The sequence below is a fragment of the Cajanus cajan genome, chromosome 4 (genome assembly GCF_000230855.2).
Source record: "Cajanus cajan strain Asha chromosome 4, NIPB_CcT2T_4, whole genome shotgun sequence".
Classification (NCBI taxonomy): Eukaryota; Viridiplantae; Streptophyta; class Magnoliopsida; order Fabales; family Fabaceae; genus Cajanus; species Cajanus cajan.
Window position 1 is genome coordinate 13991679 of NC_138520.1, and position 22629 is coordinate 14014307.

The 22629-nt window shown below is 29.0% G+C and overlaps 2 protein-coding genes across 3 annotated transcripts; one reads left to right on the top strand and one right to left on the bottom strand.

Moving 5' to 3' along the window:
• The first annotated feature begins 9001 nt into the window (after window positions 1-9001).
• On the top strand, window positions 9002-9412 carry LOC145957181 (uncharacterized). The gene has a single exon (XM_083073396.1). It carries the CDS (start codon window positions 9002-9004, stop codon window positions 9410-9412), a length of 411 nt encoding a protein of 136 aa, XP_082929522.1.
• An 8215-nt stretch (window positions 9413-17627) lies between these two features.
• LOC109809200 (NAC domain-containing protein 41) lies at window positions 17628-19450 on the bottom strand. Of its 2 annotated transcripts, XM_020372442.3 has the most exons (4): window positions 19181-19450; window positions 18909-18995; window positions 18516-18772; window positions 17628-18021 (listed from the first exon to the last, which is right to left on the bottom strand). In XM_020372442.3, exons 1-4 carry the CDS (start codon window positions 19362-19364, stop codon window positions 17830-17832), a joined length of 720 nt encoding a protein of 239 aa, XP_020228031.1. In that variant the 5' UTR covers window positions 19365-19450; the 3' UTR covers window positions 17628-17829. The 2 variants fall into 2 exon arrangements, with proteins under 2 accessions (XP_020228031.1, XP_020228032.1); XM_020372443.3 differs by lacking the exon at window positions 18909-18995 and having other exon boundaries at window positions 19181-19449.
• Between the last annotated feature and the right edge of the window lie 3179 nt (window positions 19451-22629).

Consider the following 22629-nt stretch of genomic DNA (forward strand, 5'->3'; position numbering starts at 1 on the left):
GAATTGGTTGTTGATATAATATGTGTAAAAAGATCAGTTGGTTCAATAAGATCAAATCACTTAAACTGCTCATTTTGGTGTAGGAGATTTTCGTAACTGAATATGTGATGACGCATGTAATTGAGGTATTATGCATATGATGTGGTGTAAATTGGTGTTGTTCATATACTTGTTGATCATGTAGTTGAATGACATCAATGTGGTGAGATATGAATTGTCATATGTGGTTTACACATTGTGGTTGGCAGTATAGTTATCTTTACTTCTATACTTATTATATGATTATCTTTTTGAATACTAACTTATCTTTACATATTTTCTTGTGGTTGGACTACAATAATCATGTTTACATGGAAGTAGAACAAAGTTAGACTAATGAGGTTGACAATTTGTGGACCATGCTAGATAGTAGAGTAGTTAGAGGTTATTTTTGTATAGGCATAAACAAAAAATATGAATGTTATCCTTATTTTTTTTAACTTCCTTGTTAGGAATATAAGAGCAATAATAAAGTAGTTATTTTTACTTTTTATTTGTATACATAGTTTGAAGTTTGAAGATACCAACATTTAACGTTGAAATTAACTCAATCCGATATCTTCATCAATCAGTAGCCCAAAACTCACGGACCACATATTATGGGCCATTTAAATCTAGAAACAAAAGCCCAATAAACTAAAATGGTATTAAATATAAACATAATGCATAAATGACAATAATGGAAACGTATCGTTAAACGAATTATAAAATTCTCCCGAAGCTAATCTTAAATCTAAAGTTATATATTTAAATATGATTACTTTTTATTATTTATTTTATTTGAATTTTTCAATAAAATATACAAAAATACGAAATTTCTTTTATATAATAATAATAATAATAATAATTATTATTATTATAATAATAAAATATTAATATTTTAATAAATTTATTATAAAATAATTATTTAATTTAATATTTTATTATTTAAATTATTTTTTTTAATAATTTAGAACACGATTCGGTGAGTCGGAACCTCCAGCGTTTTTCTTTATATAATAATAATAATAATAAATTATTTAATTAATTATAACATTTTTTTCATGTTTAACACGGAATAAGTGTTTTTTTTGTTTTTTTTTTGTGATGGATACAGTAAGGGCATGGCGAGAGTCCTTGAGTTAGGTATGGCGTGATGGTTGGTGATGGAACTGACACTTTAGGGAGACGGAGAGTGGTGATGTTGATGGAGCGCATACACGTTTCAGTTTCAGCACAAAGCTTTCTTCTCTTCCAAATTGCAATTTGAAGCCAAAACCAATTTTCTCACCGACAAGTTCTCTTCCCGTCTCCAGTGATTGCCAAAGCCAACAAGTTTCGGTCAAATAAATCACACCCACCAAAAAAGTTTTGATTTTTTTTACAGTTAAAAAAATGGGTTCTTGTCATTTTCAATTTTTTGAAGCTTTGACTTGAGCTACCTGTTCCGAGTGTTGTTGATGTTGATTTTGTAGTTTGCTCATTTTTCTTCACTCTTTGATATTTGTGTCATTATGTTGCACTACTTGTTAGGATAGGAATTGAAAATGGAAACACAAAGATTTGAAATATTGGTACATATTGGAATGAGAGGGTTGTTCTATTCTGCTGCCATCCTGCAAAAGAAATAAGAACAATTTAATATGAGAGCATGATGATTGTGAAAACTACAGCTTTTCTTTTAACCCTTCTATCTAGAGGAAGCATATATTTTCTAAGAAGCACTAATTGATGGGGGGAATAAATGCTTAGAATACCTTGGCTTTTTACTTACCTAATCCAAGTTCAAGATATAACTTTGAAATTACTGTCTCTGTTTACTTGTCTTACCCCGAAAATGTAGTTACCAAGATGCAGCAATTTAGTAGGTATAACTTTCTTTAAATACTGGTTGCTGTCAACTGTGAATTCAGTACATTAAAAAATGAAAAGTGAACAATATCTTATTCTCCAAAACAACTTAGACTTATGGTTTTGGTTTGAAACTAAGCCTATGATATTTTCAATTTTTATTATGTCTAATACAGATCACAATTAACCCCTTATTCTTTTCTCCAATTTTAGCCATCCCGCCTGTATCCTATGTGATACACCCTCATAGGCAAGTTTTATTGTATTGCCATACATTGGATCTGGGTTATATTCTATGGTAGTGAATGTTGAGCTTGAAAGCGACAGGAGAAAAACGTGGGAGTGATAGAAACGAGAATGTTAAGATGAAAGTGTGATCACAATAGAAAAGGCGGATATATGTTAAAAATACTTTTAAAAACTTCCTTACTAAAAATAAAGGATTATTTTTAATGAAGAAATTCTAAGAATTACTTCTAGGTTTGTAGCTAATTGGCTCAAAATACGAGAAGAGATTGATGTAGCACTAATTGAGAAAAAAATAACAGAAAATCGGTTAAAGTAGTTTGAACACATACAATAAGGCCTTAAAGGCACCCATAAGAATTGTAGATTAAATGATTTTTAGTAGGAGGGGGTGACCATGAAAGATATCGGAGGAAGCTATCAAGAAGGATCTCATGGTTAATAATTTATCTAAAACTCGGGTCTTTGACCAAGGTATTACTTTGTGATCTATGTAGCTGGCCTCACCTTATGAAATTAGCTTTTGTTGTTGTTGTCATCGTCTAATTTCAGAAAGTTATAAAAGAAATAGAAATATCTGGATGACCTTATTAAAAATCTAAATAGCTTTGAAGTCTGAACAGAGTGCTTCCCCTTCCTAATGAAAGGCTGCATGCAACACTATTCAAGTGCTTCAGATTTAGCATTACTAGTATTGTTACTTAATTTTTATGAGTAAATTATAGTGTTTGTGAGATTGAATCAATCTTGGAACATAATTTGCAGCTTGGTAGAAATGTATGGTAGCTTGGTTTGTTCTGCAGTTAGGGCACGTTCAGCTACCACTTATTTTTGAAAAATAATTGCTTTTTTGTCACAATCTCTCTCAAGAAAGTGACAATAATCTAAATGATGTTTTTCCAAAATAATCTAATCAATCTAAACACGAACTTAATAGGTTCAACTGAATCATCATTACTACGTAGAGCTAATAGCTTAAACTACATGATGTACTGACAAGCTGTCATTCTTACCATTTCATACATGGTAGAAAAAGAATTACTTTGCCTAAATTTCAATTTGACAATATAGCATGGTAATGCGCATTCCCTAGTTTACTATGTTGAATATGCAGCACTGCATTGGTCTGCTTAATATGGATTTTGGTTAATAAAAGTAAACTATTGTGATTGTTTCTTTTTTGTCTGTCTTCTTTTCAGGAAAAGCTAACAAAACCTATGCTGCATTCTTTATTTTTTTATGTTTTGTATGTTATATATATCCTCCTTCAGTCCTTCTGCTTGTTCCTTTAATCTTTGCTCAATTAAAATTTGTTTTTTTCTTCTTAAGAAATTACTCTCCTTGGCCATTACACAAAATTGATGTCTTGGGAAAAATTTAAATTTATCTCTTACCTCTTTTCTCATGATGGCTTACTAGATTTATTTTTTAGACAAAAACGGGAAATTGAAAATAAAACTTTAGTGAATGACGAAATTGATATATAGTATTTTATTTGATATATATTTTGTAATTAATTTTTTTTCTTCTGAAAAGGAATGTAGATAGTTATCTTATTCTAATTTAATTTACATATCGTAGCGAGTGAATCTCAATCGTTCATTGCTTAAGCGCAATGATCCAGGAAATCAGACAGAAAGCTATTACTTCAGAAATAAATTTGGTATTCTTTTATTTTGGTTTTGTTTATTAATGATGCTGTTATCTGACTTATTGACAACTTAGTACAATAAAAGTCTGAACTCTGAAATGCATTCTAACATGTCAAATGTATTAAGCCTTCTACCAAAATAATTCAATGAATGTAGATAGATTATATTCATTATTTTAATCTAAAATACATATCATAGCAAGTGAATCTCTCGTTGCCAAGGAGCAATGATCCAGGAAATCGAACAGAAAGCTATTAATTAATTTAGAAACAAAATTAGATATTTGGTTTTGTTTATTAATGGGGCTGTTATCTGACTTATTCACAACTTAGTACGATGAAAGTCTGAACTCTGAAACTGAAATACATTCAGATATGTCAAATATTTTAAGCCTTACCAGAATGCAGGTAAGGATTTGCAATAATGACGATAATGATCGATGAAAATGGTACGGATTTTGGTGGTGATCAATGACAGATCATAACAAGGACTGGCACCAGTTCCCACCTAAAAAGTAGCACCCCGCCCCATATGTATATTGGTCTTGGTCAACTGCAAAGAGTCAATGCATCAGTATAGTACAAGTTATCACTGAGTTTAATTTGTTCTAACCTTCATGTCATATCATGTTCTTCATTTCGAGAAAAATGGTGAGGATATAAGTTCGATCACTCATATATTTACTGTGTATTTTTTTATAATCTCTATCTTTAGTTTTATCTTTATTCTTGTACTTAGCATGTATTGATATAAGTCGGTTTTTAAAAGTTTCTTTGTTGAAAAGTATTTTGGTGGAATTTGTTTTAAGGATTCTTTTTACTCGGACTAGCACAATCAATGTTTCAATTTAGATATGTTAACGTTCTTATGTATTTGGAACACAGTGCAAAGAACAGAGACAGAGTGGAAACTTTCAAGAATTGCTTGTCTCTAAATATTCTTTAAGTATTATCAAGCAATAGTGTTCATGTATGTAAATACTTAAATGCACCGAATGAACAACACGTATATTAGCAATGCAAATCATAGTTCATTTCGTACAATGGTCAAATTACATTACACATGAAAACATATTGATCAAAGTATATGAATACACTACGTGATTAAACGAAGAACAAGAAGACTATTCTACTTCTACTCCTAAAAAGAGAAAATAAAAGTGGTCGAGAGTCAGTCATACCCAAAAACGATCTTGTGCACGAGAGCCATATGTGTGTGTAGGCAGAGAATACTTCAGAAGCTAATTCAAGTATGAGTTTTTCCGACCTCTGTAAAGGTCCGTAATTCTTGTATTTATAAAGCAATCAAGAGCGGTTAATTCTGTGCATGTACGCCTCTAACTCATAACCGCTATCCACTATATTTGCTACGTGGTCTTGAATTATAACTTCCTTTAACCGCTTTTCCCACGTTTCTTGTTTCTTCGATTGATTTTTTGGTAACCGTTTTGGCTTAACCTCCATGTTCTGAGAGAGTCTCAATTTTTCAACTATTCTCGAGCAACACTTGCTTGTTCGATTCTATCTCGAGTGCTCCCACGTCCCACGTGAGATTAGTCACAAGTACTCAGCATGTGTTGATTTTACTTCTCGGGCAACGCTATCAATCTTTTTCGAGTCACATGATTTTCGAGTACGCCTAACAAGACTGTATTCAGATAGGTTTTTATTATTTAATTATCAACATGAGTAACACAAATGAAAGTTAGCTTAGCTCAACTAATAAGATTGAATTGCATCGATCCGATTTGATTCTTGATATTCTTTTGTTTAGAACATTGCATCCTTAATAATTGTCATGTAATGTTTGGAATCAACTAAGCAAGTAAAAAATGTTCGTGCATTAATATTTTTGTCCTTTGTGATTGAAATTGTTGGCCTAGTTTTGTTCCTGGTGATGATGGCAACAAATATTGGTGCTGTGGCATTGATGCCCTGATGCTGGTAGCAGCTTTCATTTTTAACCCCTCTTGGTTGGAAATTAACCCAGCTCAGTAAGCGTACCAAATTAAAGTAGGTGAAATATAAACTCATTAAGTTTTGTATTAAAATTTCCTGAATTCTAAGGCTTCATATCTTACCCTCCTCCTCCTTCCTGTTTTTATCTTTACATGGATTGCCATCTCCTCTTGGGAATTGTGGTAGAAATCAATAAATGGAACAAATCTTTTTAAATCATAGTTTTATTCCCATAAGCAGGCAATCAGAAAATCTATCTCTTTATTTATATTTCTCTCTCCATTGTTCCACTACATTACGGCTTTGTTTGAGAGGGAGGAAAGAATAAAAGAGAATAAGAGAAAATAATTAAGAATTGATTTGATAAAAATTAAGTGAAATAAAATGGAATTTGTAATTTTTTTATAGAGTAAAATTAAGTAAAAATAGATTAAATTTAATATTTACGATTACTATTTGAAATATATAGGACTTCTCATTTTATCTCGAGATTAATAGTGTTTAGTTGCATGTTTTTTATGCGATTTTTTATATTTATTCAGAAATTAATAGTTATAACTTTCACATTTTTGAGATGAAATGACATAATTTTTTACTTTCCAACACGTTTCCAATCATGCATTAAATCATTTCTTTCCACGTTTGCATATCAGTTTCGACCCTTATCCCTTGTTCAAATCAACTGCTTCAAAATGTAATTATTGTTCCACTCCTTTCCATAACATCAATTTTCTAATTTCTGTTTCTGTTAGTTCTCACCCAGTCACTCGGATGCATATAAAATATTTTCAAAAAAGATTAAATATGAATATGATAGTGAACAATTGAAATGATGGGATTGTTTGCGTTAATTAAAGAGTTAGGTTATTATTTTCTTATTGGGCGGAGTGTATTGAAACCTGAGTGTCCTAGGATCAGTTAAGTGGTTTCAGAAGCCAGCATCTAGAATGGCTTATGGAGTTTCCGACATGCAAAAAGTGAAAATGTGATTTGATGTGTTATCATAATTAAGAACCACATAAATTCTCTTTATTAACGTTTTTTTTTATGTTGATCGACCAATTTGAAGTAATTTTAAAAATTATTTACGTTGTTTACATTTAGAGTATTTTATAATGGTGTCATTATGGATTATAGTGACATCAATGTACGTGGGTTTTTTTTTTTTTTTTTTTAATTAAGAACAGTTAAAATTTAGTCGGTAAAAGTCGCTACAGGTTGTAGCGACTTCTCTAAAATCGTTATGGGCTCTATTACCATTTAAAAAACGTAATATTTTATTATGAAAAAAATATATTATATAAAGACACTATGGCTCATAGCGACACAATGTCGCTATGGGTCATAGTGTTTTTAAATAACATATTTTTTTAATAAAAAAATATTATATTAATTATATTTTGAATTAAGTGAAGGAAAAAAATAATAACAAAACTTAATAAAAAAAAGTATAAAATAAAATAATTGAAACAGAATTGATAAATTAAATATGAAAAATAAAATATAAAAATTGTTATTTAAAATAAAAAGAAAATATATAAAAAAATAAAATAAAAAGGGATGTCGTGTCATAGCGACTTTGAGTCACTATGGATCATAGCGACATGTATTTTAATTTAATTTAATTTATATTTTGCATATTTATTGAATAAATTATTTTTAATATTTATTTTATAGTTTTATTTTTCTGCGTTTGATATTTAATATATTTTCATTTTTTTCAGATTTATTTGTTTTAATTGAAAAAAAAAACAGAAATAAGTATAAAATTTTATTATAAAAATAATAATAAAAATGATGTTGTTATGGGCCATAACAACACAGTGAGTGCATGGCCCATAGCGACATTTGCAGTATATATACACCTCTTGGCAATTACGTTTTGATCACATTTACACCGATAAGTATAATAGGTAGAGCTCTGATTGAAATTTGTGAGTGAAATTTTGTTGTAGCTGAAATAAAAATTATAGTTATTTGTACTAATTATTAGTTTTTTTGTTGCAGATATTATGGATCAAATTATAGATTATATTTACACTGGAAAGATGTATGAAAGTTCTCAAGGTGTAACATTTGATGGACCAAGAAAAGGAATGTATATTAAACGAGGTATAATTTTGGATATATTAAAGAGAAGGATTTACAACAAATTTGGTCTTAAGTCAAATCAAGTGATATTATCTGTAAGTTACAGATTTGTAGTTTCACACCATGATGACAACATATATTCTTCATTGGAATTGAGTGACGATGATGATGTACAATGCATGATAGAAGCATTTCAGAGCCAGAATGTGATGCCAATAATGAAATTATATGTTGAAATAGGTATGAAAGAATCTTCAACATTTTGATTAGAAAATTTGTCAATTGAAAGATCACCATTGATCACAAGAGACGAAGATGAAGATGACGAAGCAGATGAGGACTATCATGTTTCATTATCATATGAAAGCATTGATGAATCCAATGAAGATGAAATTGATGATTGTGAAGCATCTGATAATGAAGTGGAGTCGGATGTTATTGTTAATAGTCCAATGGTTGAACCAATTTCAATTTATCCATCTACTGAAGGTAACATCTGAAAATTAAATTTGTCAATAATTTGTTATTTGTCAAGAATTTGTTATTTGTTTAAAAAATGTTGTTGAAATTGATTTTATTGAAATTACTAAATTTATTATTATTAAAATAGGTGGAAGTCAATTTTGGGGTAATTTACCCCACTATACTAACATCAATTGGAATCATCCAAATGAAGAAGATATCCTAGGGATGGATCTACGTAATAGTTGGTCAATTGGCCAAGATTTATATGTGGGGTTGGAGTTTGAGAATAAAGATGCGATTAAAAATGCAGTAAAGCAAAATGCAATGAGAACACATCAAAGTTTTTATGTGGTTGAGTCGAAAAAGACCAAGTGGGTTGTTAGATGTCCAAATGCACATGATGGATGTGGATGGTACATGAGAGCCATTGAGTCAAAGAAATATGATAAGTGGAAAGTGACTTAGTGGGGTGGACGTCATACGTGTTTGAACATGTCTTTGTCACAAGATCATAATAAGTTAGATTCTGAGTTAATTGCATCATTTATACAAGGTAAGTTCTGCAAAGCTTATAGTTTATACTAATAATAATTTATCTTACTCATTACTAATATTTAATATGTAGGAATGGTTAACCAAGATCTAACAATCAAGATTAGCCTTATCCAAGAGAGAATAACATCTTAATCTGGGTTTAAAATATCTTATAGAAAGGCTTGGATGGCTAAACAAAAAACAACTGTTAAAATTTTTGGAGATTGGGAAGAATCGTATGCTTATTTACCTCAATGGCTTAAATACATGAAAGAAATTGCTCTAGGATCATTTTATGATCTGTGTCATGAGTTTTTTGTTGGTAATTGTTGTGATCGTGGCTACCGTCAATTTCACATATTATTTTGGACATTCAAGCCGTGTTTTGATGCATTTAATTATTGTAAACCCTTGATACAAGTTGATGGCACTCATCTATATGGCAAGTATCGAGGTACATTGCTCATTGCTACAACACAGGATGGTAATAACAACGTTCTTCCTCTTGCATTTATTGTGGTTGAAGGAGAAACATTACTTGCGTGGTTGAAGGAGAAACATTTGGAATTGGTTGTTGACAACCGAATTTCCTCGTGACCCTATTTGGTTGATGCCATTCACAAATACATAGGGAAAGTAACGAGATTACAGAACCCCAAATACGACTCCCCTATGTGCAGTCCTTGGGCATCTGTTCAACAGGAAGATATGATTGCCAAATAATCTGTAAATAAAATTATTTAATTAGTATATATTAAAATACAAATAAGTTACATAATTTATTTATAAAATCGCTAAAATTTAAATTACTTACAGATTTTCTGCTCAAACGGTCAAAGTATTTGCAATAAAATTTAATATCATCGCTCATACTTATTTTAGTGGCTGTGTTGGACCACCTGACAAAAAATATAAACATTTAATTATCTTAAATTATTTGAATAATTGTCAAAATGTAAAGATTTGAATTTGCTCATACCTTAAACCAATAGGACTGCCTGAAGGAATAGGTAGGAATGGTGAAGAGAGAATGGTTGAGAATCGTTCCCATGCCCATAACTGCAATAAAAGTGTAAACCCACCACAACTTTGCATTTTGTAATTAGTAGAGGTGCATAAATTGCGATACAAACATCCAAGCACAGCTGCACCCCATGCATATGTCTTTATAGTTTAAAAGTCACGTAAAGCCACCAACCACCTTAATGAGACAAAGCAGGAAGATCTATCAGGAACAAGAAGTCCTCCTAGAAAACGTAATATCCAAGCTCTAGCATAAGGAAGCAACTGATGTAGATCAATTATGTCATGTGCAATGTCATTAAAGTTTGTTGCTAACCAAAATAACTTAATGCGATGTCCTTTAACTTCAGACTGAGGTGGAACAACCCCTAACAAATCCTGAGCTGCATAAAATAAAACAAATTATTTAGCGATTATTAATATTATAAATAAAATTAGTATAAATTTAAAAATAAGTTAAAATAAAGTTATTTAAATACCTAATTCTAATATATTAGCACTGCCTCGAGTTAATACTGGTTCACCATCAACTTGAAGACCAACAAGCATACCAACATCTTTAAGAGTAATTGTGCATTCTCCAAATGGCATGTGGAATGTGTGTATTTTTTGTCTCTATCGTTCTACCAAAGCTGTTAACAAACCAGGACTAACTTTGATATAATTTAAACGAGCAATCCATCCGAAACCCGCTTCCTCTAATAACGGAACAATTTGGTGTGAAACTCCCAAAATTCTGGTGCGCGTTGGAGCAGCACGTCGTGCTATTAATCTCCTATCATTTTCTCTATTCTAAACATGTTGTGAAAGATGTATATTTTGCAATGTCAATAAATCATTTTCAATTGGTCCACATGTCACACGCGTACCTCTAGAATGATGCCATCTATAACAAAATATACAATTTGGATCCTCTCCTGCAATATTCTCTCTCCAGCCTCTCTCATGCAACATTAATAACCATTAGATATATCTAATGGCTCAAATTTAATCTTATAATTAATGTAACTTTTTAAATAATTAAATTTGAGCCATTAAATATATTTAATGACTATTAATGTTGCAGGAGAGAGGCTGGAGAGATAATATTGCAAAAGAGGATCCAAATTCCAAAATATAACAAAACATTATTTATGAATTTTAATAATTTTAACAACTAAATAAACTAAAATATAATTATTTTCCTTTTTTTTAAGAAATATAATTTTATTAACTAAAATATTTGAACAAATTTTCTTTAAAATTATAAAATATTAATATTTAACATTTAAATATTATGTTAATAATATTTTTAAGACATTTAAAAATATAAATAAATTGATATAAATAAATCTAATATAACACTAACAACCCTAAAATAAAATATAAATATAACTAAATTACACAGAATCAAATTATAAAATTAATAATTAAAATAAAATTATTTATTAAATTAATTATTTAACATGATATATTCTATACCGACTTTACAATCATTACAGAAAATAAAAACAAAGATATAGCCTATAAATAAATTACACAAAATCATATTATAAAATTTATAATTTAAATTAATTTTTTTATTAAATAAATTTATTAATATGAAATAGCCTATAACAACTTTTCAATCATTACACAAAATGAAAACAAAAATATAAATATAACTAAATTACACAAAATTAAATTACAAAATTTAGAATTTAAATAAAATTATTTCAACAAAATTTCTTTAAAATTATAAAAGTTAATAGTTATCATTTAAATATTATGTTAACACTATTTTTAAACCATATAAAAATATATATAAACTGATATTAAAAATTCTATAATAACAGTAACAACCTTAAAAATCAAATATAATTATAAATAAATTACACAGAATCAAAAAAATAATTTTACAAATATAATAAACTTATTAATTTAATTAATTATATAAATGATATACCCTATAGTGACTTTAAAATTATTAAAGAAAATACAAAATACAAAATACTTAAAATAGTAAATACCTGTGATGAAGAAATTCAAATAAATCACCAACAGCCTGAAAAAATTAAAATATACAAACTGTTACAACCAAAATAAATTAAATACTATAAATTATAATAAAAATAAAAACGTAACTGAAAAAAATAAAAAAAAATTTACCTTGCCAAAAATGGTTAAAGAGAAGAGTGGGGGGACCATTACGTTATTATATAGGGGTAAAAAAGAAATTCTCACTCTGCCTATGCCACGTGTCGCACAATCATTGGCTAAGGGGGCGGTAATTTTGACACTTGGCATTCACTGCTGGGAACAACCAGTGTCGTTATAGGCCATAATGACTTTGTATCGTTATAGGCCATAACAACTTGTGTTTTTTTTTTTAACTACTTTTTTTTCATTTTTTCTTTTCTTAAAAAAATTTATTTTCACTACTTATTTTTTTTCCGTTATTTATACATTTTATTTTCCACTTAATTATTTTTTAAACATTTTTTACTTTTAAAATTATTATTTTTTTTTATATTTTTTAAATGCTAAATTGAGGCGCTATGGGTCATAGCGACATAGCTATGGCCCATAGCGATTTATTTTATTTTTTTAAAATTTTTTTATTCTAAACATTTAATTTACCATTTTTTAAAAAAATTAATTTTTTCTACTTGTTTTTTTCCCCCTGATCTTATAGACCTTTTTTTTTTCACTGAAATAATTCTTTTACCATTATATATATTTCTTTTATTTTTTTCTTATTAACATTTAATTTACTATTTTAAATTAAAAACTAATTTTTTCTACTTGTTTTTTTCCCGTTATTTATACCATATTTTAAAAATTAAATTAATACAGTTCTTTTAACCATAACAGAGGCGCTATGACCCATAACGACTTAAAGGCGCTATAGGCCATAGCGACTTCTATTTTTTATTTTTTCCTTTTTTTATAATTCATTTTTTTCGTTTATTAGAAATGTTTTTTTCCCCGTTATTTATACCATTTTTTTCTTCACTTTTTCATTTCTTTTATATATTTTAAAAATTAAATTTATATAGTTTTTTTAACCATCACAGAGGCGCTATGACCCATAGCGACTTAAAAACGCTATAGGCCATAGCGACTTCTATTTCTTAAATATTTTTTTTTCAAATTTAATTAATAGTTTTAAAATAATCAAGCCGTTGTGTGTCGTTATGGGCTGTAGCGACTTTAGCAGAAACGCTATGGGTTGTAGCGACTTTTGTAATATGGCGTTCATGGCTTCTTAAAAAAAAAATTTAACACGTGTCACTGGTGTCGTTATGGCCCATAGCGACACTGTTAAAAACAACCCTAAAGGTGTAAATAGTTTCAAAACAGCCCCATTTGAGTAATTTGTTTTAAAAAAAAACTCTAAAATTGGCAATCAACCCGTTTCCTACTTAGAATTGTATCGTTATTGAATGAAGCTGTCGGATGTGTCTAGTGTTGTAGAAACAACAGACATGTTTCTCCTTATTTTGGAGAAAAAAAGATGGTTGAATTCTATGAGGAGGTGGCGGTTGAATGGCTGATGATAGAAGGATGCTAGGGTTCTTTTCATTTCTAGAGTCAGAGAGGATGCTGGACCTGTACCCCAAAATTGGGCCCTTCTGTTACCACTCAAGTTTAAGGTAATATATTAATTATTATTTTTAACATGTTATAAAATTAATAATATACATGTCAATATACAACTAAAAAATAATACATTACAATACAAAAAAATCAACAATTAACTAAGGTCTATTTTGGTAATTATACAGTTAAAATCAATTTTGATAACTATTTTCCAAACATCATTTAATATGAAAATTAATTTTCTAATAAATATATTCAAACAAAAATCACGTTACTTTAAAATCACGTTTACTTAAAATCAATTATATAAAATCACGTTAATTCCAAATCAATTCTCCAAACGCAAATCCAAACACATACTATGTGGTCATAGTCTGAGAAGCCAGCACCTAGAATGGCTTATGGAGTTTCCGACATGCAAAAAGTGAAAATGTGATTTGATGTGTTATCATAAGAACCATAGAAATTCCCTTTATTAACGTTTCCTACTTAGATTTGTATTGTTATTGAATGAAGCTGTGGGAGAGCTTGTGTTCAGAATTTATTAGGAATCTTAAAGGTTAGTTCGGGTTAAAATAAAAATTCGGTCTAAATTAATTAAATTTAATTACTTTAAATTTTATAATTTTTTTTCTTAACTTAAACTAAATTAATTTGGTGCTTATTGAGTTAGTTCGATTCAGGTAATTAGATATTTAATAATTTTTTAAAAGAAATTAAATTAATTTTTTTCTTGAAAGTAAATAGATTCTTAATATTATCTAAATTGATATATTATTAAAAATTAAATTGATGGATTTGTCATATAATTCTTGTTATTTTTTTTAATATAATTAAAGATTTCAAATACACTACATTATAAAAATGATACATAATATATTGTAATATAGTTTTAATTTCTTTTAGTATTTGAAAAAAAATAAAAAAATCTATATATTACAACATATAAACATTTTTAAAATAATTAAAATAATATATACATATTAATTGTTAACTAAATAAAAAATGATATATAAATTAATTGATTTAATTTGAGTTAGTTCAAATTTTAAATGTGTAAATTCCATATTTAAACTAATTAATATTGAATTTAATTGGTGGAATTCGGATGTTGTATTCGTAGATTGAAATGATATAAACACCTAGAATTTATGACGGTTGTTGTTGTTGTTGGAATTGAAGGCTTATGACTCAGTTTGGACAGTGGACTCTAGGGTACAATGTCAGAAGTTAACCATTTTGTTACTTGTTTTCTTCACAAAACAAAAAGAAGCCCTGCATTCAGTTATCATTGCATTATTATAACCAAGTTTTTCTTGGTCAGGATTTTATTGTGTTGCAATATAGTTTGTTGTAAGGTTCAATATAGTTCTAGAAGTAGGAATTTCTGCTCTTTGATTACTTACTGTTCTTGGTTTTGGTACTCTAATTGATGTTATTTACATTGTATACCTCGTCGTAAACATGTTAATGAACATGAGCTGCATGTCTCGATTCTTCTTTAGTTAGATTGGTACATCATCTTTAAGAGTTACATGGTGATTAACGTTGCACTGTTTCCAAAATTGAAACTTTGCTCTTGTAGAAAAAGGTAAATACATCCTGAGAATTTCTCCTATTCTCGTGTTAATCATTTTCGTTTTTCTCATGGGATATTTTTATGACAAATCAAAATGCATTTTATTAGTGTTGGCATCATAGTTAAACAAACGACAACTACACGTTTGGGAAGTTTGGCAGCTCCATTAAATGTTAAAAAGACTTAAAGCTGCACAAGTACTATTGCCGTAGATTTGATGTTGTGCTGTAACAATAACTATGATTGAATGCTATCTTCATTCTTCAATGGACAAAAACTTTGGCGAGGGAGTCATTCTATGGTGACCCTTTTAAGAGAAAAAAAAAAAAAAACTTTATAATATAAATGTACACAAAATCTCCCAAGAGAGCCTGGGGGGAATTTGTGTGCATGACTAAACAAAATTTAGAATGAGAAATAGGAAAAGATCTCCAACGTCGTTATCAGCACCTCAATTTGATCGCTGTTGATCAAATCTTGAATGTGATAGTAAAGAAACTTTTGTAGATATGGTCCAGTATGTAGGTCTGCTTCATTTGACAATTTTGGCCCGGAAAGTCAGCAAATACTACGCAACCTCAGAACTGTACATGATGTCAGTGACGTGGGGAATTTTACTAGTGATACACAAAAATCCCTATATCAAAGATTCTACCACCATTGCTGCAAGAAACTTTGGTCGGCAGTTCTCACTCAGTTACTTTTCAAAACCTGCCTCTTTCTTCTTTACACACTATCTTAGTATGAGAGATCCACACATGCTTAATGAATCCAATGTCTTAAGTCTTAATCCCATCTTCAAAGTATCCTTACTTACTTTATTAATGAATAAAGATAAATCATAATTATACATATCAACACATTTCCACCTCAATCTTTTTGCGGTATTTATCAAAGTTCGTACTCTTCAATAGATTTTGGTTAATAATAATATTAAGAATGTTAGAAAGGGTATTATTAACATTTTTTTTCAAAACTATTACTTTTTCCTCTCTTATTATTATCTTTTACCTTCTCTTCACGTCACTTCTATGCACTCCAAAATGGAGCGAACGTTTAACATTTTTTTTAAAGAAATGTATATATCATGAAAAATCATCACTAGCATAAACCGTCAGTGTTTCTTTTTTAAATAAAGATAACAATATTATCTATGATGGGTAGAACTCTATTTGAGTCTTTTAACATAATTACATACTTAAAACTAAAATTCACGGTTATTGATTAAACCAAAATAATTTTATGCTAGTTGATAAATGCAATCGTTATACTGTTTACATTATTATTATTTTTTTATATTTATAACTAAATATTTGAATATTTTAATATGGTCAATGACTAAGCTAAATATTATGAACATCATTTATTAAATATCTATAAGAGGGTTATTATTAATTTTCATAATACATAGAATTGATTTGTTTACAACCAAATAATAAAAGACATAAATTAATGCGGTCCAGCACCACTTGTAAGGGGAATGGGATTCAATATGAATGAAGTTGATGGGATTTCCGGGTTTCGGCCTATTTGTAATATTCCCATATCTAATTATGTATGTTACTATATATTTATAAATAAGTGTATAGATTTGTAATACTAGTATACTACGATGGTTATAATTGATGGTTTCAACAACCACAAAAATATTTATAAATCGTAAACAGCGTGGGCATTATTGACAAGAATCTTATTCTCAATGCGAGGGTTGCGTTATTTAGAGTTTGCGAAAGAATCATATGAGAATATTTTGTGCCTTCTCCCCTTCACCTACTTGATTAACACCATGTTTTTCCCTTTTGTGCCTTGTTCGCTTCACTTACTCGACCAACGCCATGTTTTATAATTCAAATATTCTTATCATGTCGAATATTTTTTAATGGCAATGCATCAAGGAAATATATATAGGCAAGAGATTAACTGACATCAATAGATTTTTATTAATTTTTAGAATACTAAAGGGGCTATCAATCATTGTAACTAACATGCATTTAAGTAAACTACTATTAAGACAAAATTCGCTTCGCTTGCTTCTCTTATTCATTAGAAGAAAAGCTTATTGTCAAAAAGGTACTTTTGGTATAAATTTTATTTTTGGTGCAATAGAAATCTACTTTTATTCCTTGAACCATATATACTGAAAGATGTTTAATTAAATATCTACTTTCCTTATATCTTCACTTTCACCAAGAAGAATAATGATCTTTTCCTCCTTAACGTGAAAGAAAGAATTTCATAAATGGAGTATTGAGTTCTATGTAAAGAAGGATGCGAATCAAATCCATGTGCTGATGCCTCAAAAACTTAGGCACTACCATCGTTGTGGCGAGGCTTATATGCTCACCCGTAGGGTATCGCTTATTTTCATAAAGTTTAGGATTAGATAATAAAGAACCTCTTCCCTACTTTCTTTGGATGCCCCTTTTGTATGTATTCTTTAGATTATTTGTTATCATACTTTGGGTCGTTTTTTTGTCTCAAAAAATTCATTTTGCTTTTGATAATTCTAATAAGCAACAGTCAACGTTATTCGGAACGGAGTTTTTAGTTTTTCCAAATTTTCATCTCATGATAATCATTCTCAATCTGACAAAACAAAATAAAAAAAATAAGGCAAAATAATGAAAGGGTGGTGTCAAATATCAGTCATAAACATTAACAGTTGCTTCTTATTAATTGGTGAGCCCACAACACAAAACAAACTCCTATATACACAGTTCATGCACACTACAACCTAAGGTAAGAGTTGTTTGGTGCATATGGGACTACACAAATGGTTTCTTACAAAATGATGGTTTTTGAGCAACATTCTCCTAACTAACTAGGCAGTTTCACTGCCACTACTCAACAATCAACATGGTGAACCAGGAGGAGGAGTATCACCCACACTGCCACACGTCTCAGTCAAATCAATGACAGTGGGTACGGCATCGATTACTTCCCCACTGTTGCCGTTTGTAGAAGCCCCCTCCCGGGACACTCTAGCTTTCTTTCTTCTCCTTCCTTCTACTTCAAAGATTCGATAAATGCCCATACCAGATCTCTACATTAGAGTTCAAAATTTGTTCATTAGATATAATGACAAATTAACAAGACCCGAAATTTCAGAAGGAAAAGGCGTTGCATTGAATCTGCTCAATTTTTATGAGTGGTGATAAATATTCGTCTCATTTTCAGGGTAAAAGTAAAACAGATTGATAAGAATATAGATCAGAAATGTCACGATAAATAATCACCTTAATTATTTTGGAGTGACATGAAGAAAAAAAAACGTCTTATCTCAAATGAGTTGTCATGATAAATAATCACCTTATTTTAGAGTGAGATGAAGAAAAAAAAACGTTTTTTTTTTCTCAGAAGAGTTGTCATGATAAATAATCACCTTATTTTGGACTGACATAAAGAAAAAAAGCGGTTTTTTCTCAAAAGAATTGTGATAAATGTGAACAAGAGAAAGTGAGAGATAAATAATGAACAAAGAAAATTGAGGGTAGGTTTATAATTTTCCTAACAATGATGGTGGAAATGTTGTATTACCATGGTTGGGTTAGATTTGAGAATCAGATGAAATTCATTCATGAGCCAGTTAGTTCTTGTGAAATTGTCACCATTGCCTTCCCAGAAGACGTAAGTATTTCTTTTTGCAATGACCTCTTTGCCAGAAAGCTCTATTTGCTGGCCTCTTTCAACTCCTCTCCATTCTCCATTTCCAGCACCAATCTTCTGAGGGTTTTCAAACACACGGTCCTTGGGGTCATAGAAGAAAAACTTCTGCCAATTCAAATACCTCTCCCCTAAAAAAAACACACACACATAATTAAGCAAACAAACACAGATTAAACTCGAAATAAAAACATCATTTTGATCCAGCTATTAGTTCATTCATGGGACATGAAAAAATTGGGCTTTTTTCGGAGACTAGATATATACATCTTTCACTGTAAAAAGAATCAACAAGATTCATCCGGTTGCGTGGTTCATTTCGCAACTGCTCAAGTTGGGGGAGTGACGTCATTCCTACAAAAGAGATTTTTGAAGAGAAGTGGTGAGGGGTTTGGGGGGTCACTAAATCCTGGATCAAGGCTTGGACTCAACTGACTCAAAAGATCAAAACTTGTGAGAATGGTCCACCAAATAATCAAAGACTGGTTAAGAAAAGCATAAAAAAAAAAAAACATATATGTTTTAGAGTTTAGACCAACCTCCTTGCAGCCTCCATGGCTCAGTTTGGAAAACATCACATTCGGGTACGAGGTTATGGGGAAGTGGTTGAGATAATATCTTCTTCCGAAGGTAATAGCCTGTGAGAACTTCATCTGTGGGATCAAAACGGTAACCTATTGGGAGCCTATAGGTTCTTGCCTCACTTTCATTTGGAAGCTCCATCTCAATTCTCACCCAAGGACCTTTCTCTTCTTTGAAAACGAAGGAACTGTTTCAACTCTCTGAGTGAATCACTGTGGCAGGGAATGGTGCTAGGATTTTAATTTATAGATGCAAGGCATGCAGTGTGATAGATGTGTCTGAGTAGGAGAGAGACAGACAGAAAAGCAAGATGTAGAGAGAGAAACTTAAAAAAATGAAGAACTTAACTCATATCCTTAAAATCTTGATTTCTTTTGACTTTTGAGATGAATAGACGGTTTTTCTTTGTATTAGATTATTTTTTATAAGAGGTGAGTGATAAAATAAATAATAAATATATAAATTTCTGATTAAAATATTTTTTCAGTCTTTATAATTTTATTGATTTTATATTTTATTTCTTATAATTTAAAATATTTTTTAATCTTTATATTTAAATTTTTTAAAAATTTATTTTATCTTTATAATTCATTTTTTAAAATGTGATTATCGTTTGTATGAATGATGTAAATTTATTAAATTTATGTAGTATTTAATTTTTTGAAGGCTGATACATCATTTAATAATTTATTATGTAGCTATCAACGATTTAATTATTTATCTAGATCACATTTAATCATAATAAACATTAATTATATATAAAATTATCTTGATACTTTATTCTTTTATCTTTCCAAACTATTAAGTGAGACATTTCGGTCTACAAAATTAAATACATTATTATCACATAAACTTAATAACATACATTATTCACACAAAAATAATCTTAAAAAATTAATGATAGAAATTAATTTTTTTTAAAAAAATGCAAGTATAGGAATTAAAAATTTTATTTTAAATTATATAGACTAAAAAGTAAAGTTAATTAGTGAGACTATTGAAAAAAATATTTTAACCTAAATTTATTAAGTACATTGAATTGGCTTTTTTTTATTTTATATTTTATATCCGTGTTTCATGATTTCACTTTATATTAATTTAATTTAAAGGTAAGTAAAGTTTATTTAAAAATTATTTTCGTGAAAGATTAAACTTTATCCACATTGAATTAATTTGGATGATGAATTTGGATATAAAAACATTATAAATTTATTTTGAAAGAGATTAATGCTTAACTTTTTTTATATATAAATATAGCAATAAAATTTATAACTATTATGATGCCGACAGAATAGCACGGTAAATAACAGATACACACTGAAAAATTTGCAACTAATTATTAATGTAGTAATGTACGTAGTACGTGTAGTAGCTGAAGAAGTTACTTTCTGCTTTCAGACAATTGACGATGAGCTCGTAAATTTTTTATAGTATTCATCAACATGGGTAACACGTGGGCAATTTAGAGCCGGGAGATAAATTATACGATATTTAAATATATTTTTAGTCTTTTTAAATTTAGTATAAATTTATTTTTGTCTTTTAAATTTAAAATTATTATTTTTAATTTTTATAATTTTAAAAAATTTTATTTTAGTTTTATATTTAAACTTTGTTAAAAAATTTATCAAACATTATTACATAAAATCTATTTATTGGTATTTCTATTAGTAAAAATATCACATTAAATCTAGTTGATATTACATAACTGTTTTAATTAGTCACTTTCAAATATGTTATTGATGATCTAAAAGATTAAAATAAAATTTTTAAATATTACAGGAACTAAAAATAACAATTTTAAATTTAAGAGATCAAAAATAAATTTAACTTAAATTTAAAGGACTAATTAAAAATATATTTAAACCATTATTCAACATCAAAATCTCACCACCTTGAATTAAAACCTCATTTTTCTTCAACGAATGCCAGGACCTCTATGGAACCACTTAAATTTAAATTGAACCACTTAAAAAAATTGTCTTTTTTTAACTAAACTTCTATATTCGTGGTAATTTAAGTTTTTATTAATAAGACAATATGTTTGATGAATGTATACCAATCTCTTTAATGAGAAATTTTTACGGAAATAATATTTTTTAAAAGAAAAATTATAAAAATGACACCTGTGCAAGTTTATTTACAGGAATAGAACGATTTACTGTTCATGCTCGGAATTTGGTTCCCCGGGAATCGAATTCTGAACTTCAAAATTTTTTTTTCTTTTTTTTCTTCTCAGAATTCGGTTCCCGGGGAACCGAATTCTGAGTTAGTTTTAATTTTCTTTTCGTGCTTGTGGCCCATTTTGGGCAAATGTTGGAAGTGGAACGGCCCGTTCCGAAAGCAGAACGGGCCGTTCTGCTTAAAGAAACAGAGTCTTTTTTTTGAAATTAAAACGGGCTAAAAACGGCCCGTTCTGCTTTCGGAACGGGCCGTTCTTAGCCCATTTTAATTTCAAAAAAAAGACTTTGTGTCTTTAAGCAGAACGGCTCGTTCCGGAAGCAGAACGGGCCGTTCCACTTCCAATATTTGCCCAAAATGGGCCACAAACATGGGAAAAAAAATTAAACTAACTCAGAATTCGGTTCCTCGGGAATCGAATTTTGAGAAGAAAAAAAAGAAAAAGAATTTTGAAGCTCAGAATTCGGTTCCCAGAGAACCGAATTCCGAGCATGAACAGTAAACCGTTCTATTCCTGTAAATAAACTTGTACAGGTGTCATTTTTGTAATTTTTCTTTTAAAAAATATTATTTACGTAAAAATTTCCTTTAATGAATGCACGAATTTTTATTTTTCATCCAGAAGCTTTTTTCCTTTTTCTTTTTCCATTCACTTACTACTTAAGTTAAAAATAATTATCATATGTTGATGTTTTAGGAAAGAGAAAACTTAAGGAAGAAGAAAATATATATAAAAAATATGCACGCAATTAATGATTTTAAAGGACATTTAAGAAGCCTACCTTTTCTTTTATTCATTCTTATATTTTTTAATTGAAATAAAGGTTAATATTTTTTATACTATTACCTCCTTTTTTTTAATAGTGGGGATGTAATAGGATGAAGTGGATATATACAAGTAATAGTTCTGTACTATTTTTTTAATCGAAAAAATATTTGTCTTATATTTATTTTTATATTTGTGCAAGTATCTGTTATAAATAGGTATATATCTGCATATTTTTTTAATATTTATGAATATTCACAAATACCCACAAGTATTTACTAAAAAAGATATCTTAAAAATATTCAGTAAAATATTTTAATTATACATTTTAGTTATTTTTAATAGTCTTTTTTTAAAAATTTATAAAAGTATGCATAATTTTTTTTTGAAGGTTATAATTAAAATTTAAATAAAATCTGCATCAATTTATTTTTAAGATTATAAAATTAAAATTCAAAT